The sequence below is a fragment of the Sinocyclocheilus rhinocerous genome, unplaced genomic scaffold (genome assembly GCF_001515625.1).
Source record: "Sinocyclocheilus rhinocerous isolate Xijiao unplaced genomic scaffold, SAMN03320098_v1.1 scaffold963, whole genome shotgun sequence".
Classification (NCBI taxonomy): Eukaryota; Metazoa; Chordata; class Actinopteri; order Cypriniformes; family Cyprinidae; genus Sinocyclocheilus; species Sinocyclocheilus rhinocerous.
Window position 1 is genome coordinate 204,821 of NW_015638949.1, and position 8,824 is coordinate 213,644.

The 8,824-nt window shown below is 36.1% G+C and overlaps 1 protein-coding gene across 1 annotated transcript; it reads left to right on the forward strand.

Annotated features, from left to right (window-relative positions):
- Window positions 1-4,782: 4,782 nt before the first annotated feature.
- Window positions 4,783-7,280, forward strand: LOC107750265 (myoD family inhibitor domain-containing protein-like). The gene is made up of 2 exons (XM_016565576.1): window positions 4,783-4,951; window positions 6,951-7,280. The coding sequence occupies exons 1-2, from the start codon at window positions 4,783-4,785 to the stop codon at window positions 7,205-7,207; spliced, it is 426 nt and encodes a 141-aa protein (XP_016421062.1). The 3' UTR covers window positions 7,208-7,280.
- The last annotated feature ends 1,544 nt before the right edge of the window (window positions 7,281-8,824 follow it).

Consider the following 8,824-nt stretch of genomic DNA (forward strand, 5'->3'; position numbering starts at 1 on the left):
AAATATATATATATATATATATATGCGTTTTATGTTGTCTTCATGATATATAGCTTAAAAACACAGCACTTGTTTAACACTTGCTTTTGACAAGGCATCTGGTACAGCATTCATATTTTTTTTTCCATTTACAGGCCCTCTGTTCTGTAAACATATGCAAACATAACTGATTAAAACTGCATATCATTGCATGTTGGTGTTAGATGATAAATAGCCTAAAAACCTTGCAAAGTTTGATATATTTATAAAATCTTAACTTATTAAGATTGCAATCCTTTAAAGTGATTTTTTTTTTTGGTAGATGAAACGAACTGCACTGAACCTACAATATTTGATCGATTTATTTAAAGGTGAAGTGTGTAATTTTTTTCACACAGGGGGAATGCGCTTGTTAGTATCAACCATTAGCCCCTGCTGGTAGATGCTGTAAATGCTATCAAAATATCTGCAATTTTATATATAAAAAAATGTAAATAAATATTTCCTCACAGACGGTTATTCAAAACGAACCGTGTATTCTAAAAAAAAAAATGTTCTCAAGCAATTTCATTGTATTATAGTTGTTTTGCATGAAACCAGCACTCTGTTGAAGAAGGCATCTGGCACGGTCCACTCCCACAAACATTCCCACATCTTAATTTTTCAATTAGCAAGCCCCTTGTTCTCTAAACATATGCAAACACAGTAGGGCATCCTTTAAAATGCAACTCTAATCTGCAGGCTAGTTAGAGTAAATTGGCAGGCTTGTAAACCTTGCGAAATGTGAATAGAGCTCATTATCAGTTTATCTCTGCTGACTGGCTTTTATATGAGAAGCATGTGTTGTAGAAGCTGAACTAAGATTGTTTTGTGTGAATAGGTATGTGTAGACATGTTTGTGTGCAATGAAAAAAACTACTGTAGTGCTACAGGCTACAGCATAAGGCTCTGAATAAAAAAGGCTTTTTTTCCTTGTGAAACTCGTAGAAAGTAGATTTATAATTGGGTGTTTCTTCAACTTATGACAATTTTATGTCCCAAGGGTTGATTTTTATTAACACGTACAACTTTATTTTCTCTCTCTCTCTCTCTCTCTCTCTCTTCATATCCAGTTCACATTCAAACTGCCTTGGAAAGTTTTTACCATGCCTTGATTATTTATTTTTCCAAGCCTTTTACGTACAGATTTTATATAATTGTCACGAACTCACTTTCAATCTTAGAATATGAAAACCCATCATGAATGAATTATTTAATAATAAAAAAACTGACAATTTAAACAGAGTAAAAAGAGCAAAACTAATCTATTACATACTAATATATTTCAATATTCATTTGTATGAACATGAACATTATTACTTTTTTAGTGTTGTTGTGTCATTTCCACCACAAAAAAAATTTAGCAAGTTTTTTTAAAATCTGTGTACTTGTTTACCAAGTAGTTTTTGTGAAAAGCATGCTTGATAAAAATCAAGGTAAATATCACTTGCCAACAGATTATTTTTAATGTGCCTCATTTCATTTCCAATCAAGCTGTATTTAAAAAAATAAATAGGCCTAAATAAATAAAAGAAAATAATAATAATAATAATAATAATAATAATAAATGAAAATAACTGAAATTTTAATTTAACAGAAAAAAATGCTAAAATGACAAAAGAGTCTGATATTTCTTTCAAAAAATGTCTAAAATGTCAAAATGTCATTTCCACCAACGTAATTTCCATGTGGACGAATGACACTGTTGGCGTTCAGAAAGAAAACAAATTTCGTCTGTAATGCATGTGCATGTCTGCTGTTAGACACTGTTATTATTTAAATTTAGTAAACTATTAGTGGAGTGTAAACAGTGTTTTAAGAGAGTTCCACAGGGTCAAAAAAACGACTAACTGTGGAAAAAGTGCGACATCTTCTAGAAACCTTAGCATCAAATATGCATATGAAGACGTGTTTGAACATGAATAATGAGATCTACCACTAAATTAATCATCTCTGAATGACAAAACTTAGAAAAGGCTACGTTACCTTGTGTTTTAGCCGTCAGGCAATACACGTCACGACGTCATCGCTAGACTTGGGTGTGTCACACCTGTCAATCAAAGTCGCTTCTCTCTTTAAACCAGCAGTGACGACTAGCGGGAGGGTGAGAGAAACGAAATCCTCGCATCTGCTTTGATGACAGTATGCTTCTGTAATCTTCAATCTCACCAACTTTCTTTATAACTAATCATTAGTAAAATAGCGACGTATAGCTTTATCTGCTTAAGTGCGATAGGAATATTTTTTTGTGTTGCTGAAGGCGTGTCGCGCATCTGTGTTATTATGCTTAAATCTCTCATGTGATGTCTTGCTATTGCCGTCACTAAGATAACTGTATATCAATGGTAAGTTTTCATACACAGCTTTAGCAGTGTCTTTGTACTTTTTTCATGAATCGGATCTTGATATGACAATTGTTTTGATATCACACTGTAAGACAGATGGCTGGACAAAACTCGGAAATCGAGCTTGATTTGATCAAAACTGGAGAGAGAAGCTCTTTGGTAAAAGCTGGTAAGTTAAATAAAAACCAACATGCTCCCATAATTGTCTAACACACTGAGACGATTTTGGTTTGGTGCATGACATATTGAGAATAATGTTTTCTCACTCGTTTTGAGATGGTTATTGATTGAAGGATGCAACAGTGCATTAGCTTTCACAGCAGTTAGAAATAGGCGAATCCGGTCCCCTGTCTTAATGGATCTGTTTTTGTCCTTTTTTTCACTGTGACTATCCCTTTCCCCATCCAGTAAATCCCCCAAAATTGTAGTTTTTATGATGGTGTAGTTAGTATACTCAAATAAGGGTAGACTGGGGCTAGTTGTCACACTGTCTATTAGCTACTCCATAGATCCCCACATTTATATATCAGAAAGATTTGTATTAGAGATCATATCATGCATAAAATGGTTATGCCTGACAGCTGTGATTGTGAACAGCTGATAATGGCACACCTGAGAATCTGCTCATTTCGAAGCTGCTGTTTAAACCCTGCGATTGTTTTGTCGAAGAGCATGCGCTCTCCTGTAATAAAACACGAAAGATTAATCTTCTACATCTGTCATATCATGACACGTTCACTTCACAAAGCGAGAACACAGTGAAGAAACCACAGAACTTTCTGGAGAAACAATTCTTTATCCCCTTTTCTAAATTATTCAATCTGCGGGAGAGAGAGAGAGAGAGAGAGAAGAAAAAAGGCCAATACAGCCCAAAGCCATTTTCATTTGTCTTTCCCCTTCTCTTTTTTATTTTGGACTAACAATGCAGATTCCTCTAGGGAAAATATGTCCCGTGTGTTAATTAATCATAAGACATTAAATGTTAAATAAAGAGAGAGAAGCACAATGAATAATTCATTTGGGATAGGTGGAAGAAAAAATAAACAAGGTAGGTAGTGCAGCCAAAGCAATGATTCATTAATAGTTTGCATTCAGATCTGGCAGATTCATTATTGAATGATTTCTGGGCTTACTTTGAGACCAGTGAAAGCACGGGAACACATCTCAGCATGTTTTCTAGACAGGCCTTGATAAACATTGCTTCAGGATGAAAGAACTTTTGAAATGAGAACTGACATGGTGGATTAGAGAACATTGATTCTTCTGCATATATAATGGCGGATTTGTTACTGACAGGGATGTATAGAGTATTTAAAAGTGATGTATTTGAGCACTGCAAAAATTACATTTCTCTTTTGACCAGTTAAATGTGCAGAGACAAATATATAAGTAAGCTTTCCAAAACTGGCTCTGTGGCACTTTCAAAACATTGCTGTTTGTATGAGTCTATTGACGAAATGTTGGTTTCTGGCTCAGACAATGGCATGAGTTTGGGATGTGAATATAGAGTGCAATAGTGCCCGCCCACTTTTTCAGAGGCCTTTTCCCTTTCATTTTTCCCTCGGGGATTTTTCAAAAGTCTTTGTTAAAGAGTTATAAGCCATGAATCAAACCAACCAGCCAGGGCCGTAGCCATCATTTCAGAAGTGAGGGGGACAGAAATGTTATATATATATATATATATATACACACACACATCTACACTGTCTCGGAAAATTATGTACGAGTACATATACAATGAACACGTGATTCATTTGTTTGGTGGGTACAGTACATGGCTCAATTCGAACTATAATACTGTTTCTACTATTTAATAGGGGAGGGGACACACATCTCCCGCGTCCCCCGCGTAATCTACGCCCCTGCAACCAGCTATGGGGTGACATTACAAACTTTGATTTGAAGCTGAAAAGACTATGTACTTAATGGCTTTAATGAGGATTGTGAATGTGGAACCATTATTTATTCTACACTCTTACAGTGAAAGTGAATGGGGACCAGGGCAGTGAAGATCCAAAAAGGACAAAAAAATAAAATTTCCCCATACAACTCTGACACTATTTTCAAACTCTTCTGAAGTCACATCATAGTTTTGTGCGAGGAAAATAAATTTATGTCATTGTTTACTGGAAATCCTGTTTTGAAAACATGGTCCACGACCCCGTTCACTTTAATTATATGGATATTCATGCTATAAAAATCTCCTTTTTTGTTATTTGGAAAAAAGAAAGACGTACAGGTTTTAAAATTATGACAGAATTTTCTTTTTTAGATGACTTTTTCCTTTTATGCTTTAGAGGATTTTATGAAAACCTTTTGTATAATCTCTTACTAGGTGAGTGTAAATCAACCATATCTTGCTCAATATGCTTAAGTGTAAACATACAGATTATTCAAAAACTCTTTCTCTTTTGCAGTAATGGAGGTATCCACACCTGGGAGGCTCTCGCCAATTCCTGAGCTGGATCACTGGGAGAGAGAAGCAGAAACAGGCTCTACAGAATTCACGTACTCCTTATGCTCAGTGGACAGGTACAGCACTGCCTCCTCCTCCAGCAGCTCCCTATCTGACTCCCAGGAGAGAGGAGGTGAGTCACGCATCATCACACCTGGGTTTGCGGATTGGCCAGCTTCCTCATTCCCAGACCACCATAGTACCCAAAAGTGCTCTAATGAATAATAATTACAACATGAACTGCCACCGCGAATTGTCTTGAATTAAAATTTCAACTACTAATTTTCTCTCAAATGAGCGCTGGATTTATATTTATCTTGTTTAAAAAAAAAATCCTTTGATTTTTTTTTTTTGATAAATTTGAATTTATGTGTTGCCACCTACAGTCTATGGTTGCCACAAGCATATAATTATGCATTTTTAAATAGTAAATTATTCAAATCTATCTATAATTTAAAATAAAAACTATAGAGATCAATGATTAAAGCCATGCGCAGAGAACTCTTGTGCGTGACTATTATGATTCAACAGCTTTTTCAATATGAAATTAATTAGAACAATATAGTATTTCCCCTCATTTAGCCGGTAGGTTCAGATGAGTTAAGGTGCAGTCATTATGTCATAGTGTCGAGGTTTACACATGTAACAGTGTAGTAGTGGTGTCTCATTTCTTAGGGGAATATTTTCAGGGTATGTGAATGGGTATAAAATAGAATTGGGATTGGGCCTTAAATCTTGAAAGCCCCATTTGAAGCTTGGTTTATTTATTTATTTTTTACACAAAACCCTGGGCTGTGTGGAAACGTTTCTTAAAAACAGACCATCACATTAAGTCGACTACACTAAAATCCCCCCAATTTTTTGATTCTGTGTCATCCCCCTGTTTATGTAATCACCTGAAAGTGCCTGGAAGGGAAAAACACCTAAACAGATGGATGATAATTGATTACATCTCCACACATCTCTATTCCTTCTCTCTTTGGAAGGAAAAGGTGGTTCAGTAAATTATGCATGTGTACAGAAGTGCCTAGCGAGATCTGGGAGGCTTTTAAACTGTTGTATACAAGAGGTGCGGACAGACTCCAGGTCATTAAGGGCCTTTAAGTGTCTATCCCCATCAGCCGAGATCTCAAGGTAAGAGTTTTCAAAGAGGCATTTAGGTTCAATAACATATGTAACACTCTATGGGCTTTTTAAGCTATTGGCATGATGGTGCCATGTCATTCTGAGCATTTCTGACATCATTCACTTTTGTGCTTTTTGACGTATTATGTGACAGTAAAAGCATGTGTGTTAGACAGATGTGATCATTTCAATTCTAAATGGATGCATGTTGTGATGCACTGTAGTATATACAGTAGTTATAAAGCCTGTCTGTTAATGTTTAAAATTAATTCAAAACGTTTCAGCAATATCATAACTTAGCTCTGCTAGAGACGGCCACTCAAAAGCATTTTTTTCCCCCAATGCAGTTTCTTTGTACATTACAGATGTTTAAGGGTGTTTCTTCAACTATGGACACTTTGGCCCTGTATAAACTCTTAAAAAACACATTTCTCTCGCTAGTTTATTTCATTTTCCCACTAACAATGTCCAGTGGTTTATATACATGCGTCACAGGAGAATTCTGTAATTTTTGTCATATTTCAGAGATTTTCTTCATATTATGCATTTTGTTTGATAACATGCGGTGATGGAAATAAACAGCAGTGGAAATTACATTTTAAACATTTTTAGCCGTTTCTTTTGATTTGCTAATGATAATTTTATAGTTAGCATTTTGTGAATAAGCACACAAAATTACATTTTTTGCATAATCTAATTTCTGCCTGAAACCCTTGGAAGTTGGAACATAAAAGTACTAGTATTTTACACTATAGGGATTTTTCAGAATGTCAAAGAGGCAAAGTCGTGAACCAAACCAACCATGTATGATGTGAACAACATCGCAAACTTTGATTTGAAGCAAAAAAGTATTTGAAAATCAGACAAAAAGACAAATGTACAAGACTGTGTACTTTGATGAAGGAAAGAACTACAATACCATGAAGCATTATGAATGACATAATAATAAATTTTGCATTCCCTTTTGACTGTCCACAATCCCATGATTTCTTATTCTTTTTGTTCAGAGCTCTGTGCCGGGATTGTGCTGAATTGTCTCTTCTGCCGATTCTACGACTTGTTCCTTATGCTTCCTGAAACATGCGAGCAAGCTGCTAACTCCATCTGCCCTGCCTACATGCTTTTCTCACCACCCGCGGAACCTGCGCACAATAACAGCTGGAACTGCAGTTGTGATTTAGACTGTGGCCTTATGGACGCCTGCCATGAAACAGGGGAATGTCTTGAACTAGCGATGGAAATTTCTGAGGTTTGCTATCACTGAGGTGCCTGCAAAACTGAAGATGTTGCTTTGTTGGGAGAATCACTTTGGGATAAAAAAGTTGGTATTTTCATCCCAGAACACCACAGTCTATGCCAAAGCAAGCTAGTATATGCTCATTTGGACCTAGCATAATCAGAATAAGTCATTCTAGGTTGGAAAATAAATGTAAACATGACATTAAAGCTACTATTAGCGATTTCTGTGCAACTAGCAACAATTGCAACTCTTATATCTTTCATAGTCCGGCCCCTAAACTCATACCATTGGTTGAAGTGGTAGAGAAGTGCCTCCAGGTTTTCTGTGGTTAATGTGAGTGGCTTTCTCTTAAATAACACAAGACCTCCGGTAAAACAGGCTCCTTAACAAAAAGTGTGTTTTGACTCACACTATCGAACTGATCAAATACTGAACAGAAATAAACTCGCAAGCACTTTCAGGATGTGCATCGAAAGGCTGATAAAAAGATCCTATCAGCTTCACTAGGTAAACAGTTCTACACAATAACAGGCCCTTGTGCCAACGTCTGTCGATTTTTATCACAATGAAGAGCGAAGTGGAGAGAAAAGGCCTTCAGTGTGTCCCCGTGTAGATGGCTTGTTTAAACTAGAGTGCAGTTGTTAACAGCCGGTTTGAGACAGTGTTTTGTAGAACACTTGTCCTTCTAGGGCCCATCAACCTTTGTTCTTCGTTCAGGAAGACTGCTCTCTCAAGTGCACTGTGACGGTGTAATAGATCTTTTTTCAGCGCCAGGCTCTCGTCACGTAATGGGGAAAGCTACACTTTTGTGCGGGTGTTTGTGTGTATGTAATTCAGGCATCTATTTCAGGGTGAGGTCAAGGTAAGAGAACGATCACGCCAGGCAGTATATACATACATACATACATACATACACACATATATATACTCAGCACCGTTAGCCAAGAAGTGGGTAGTGCTGTCTTTTTTCCACCATTTTTATGTAAAACAAAAAGTCATGGCACAAAAAGTCATATGACTTTTTTATCAGTCTACCTGCAAGTCAAATTGCTGTATTGCTACAATAAGCACTTTCACTGGATTTGCCATATTAGTACCATCATATCCTAGAAAATTTTTCAGTTTTGATTAAGGTATTTACTAGTATGTAAACGTGGTATCTACAAGCAAAAGTGTATATCTTGTTTTGATTTCTGAACTACTATATGTCTGCGAAATATGTTTTTGTGTACATGTCTGTTTTTTTTCTGTACAGTCATTCATGGAGAATGCTGCACCATTTTTTACACTATATACATGATTCTTATATAAAGCGCACGACACTGACAATGTACGCTTGTATATAAGGTATCCAAGATATCAAAGGAGTAACCGGGTTGTTCAAACAACAGGAAAACCTCAGCACCGTTAGCCAAGAAGTGGGTAGTGCTGTCTTTTTTCCACCATTTTTATGTAAAACAAAAAGTCATGGCACAAAAAGTCATATGACTTTTTTATCAGTCTACCTGCAAGTCAAATTGCTGTATTGCTACAATAAGCACTTTCACTGGATTTGCCATATTAGTAACATCATATCCTAGAAAATTTTTCAGTTTTGATTAAGGTATTTACTAGTATGTAAACGTGGTATCTACAAGCAAA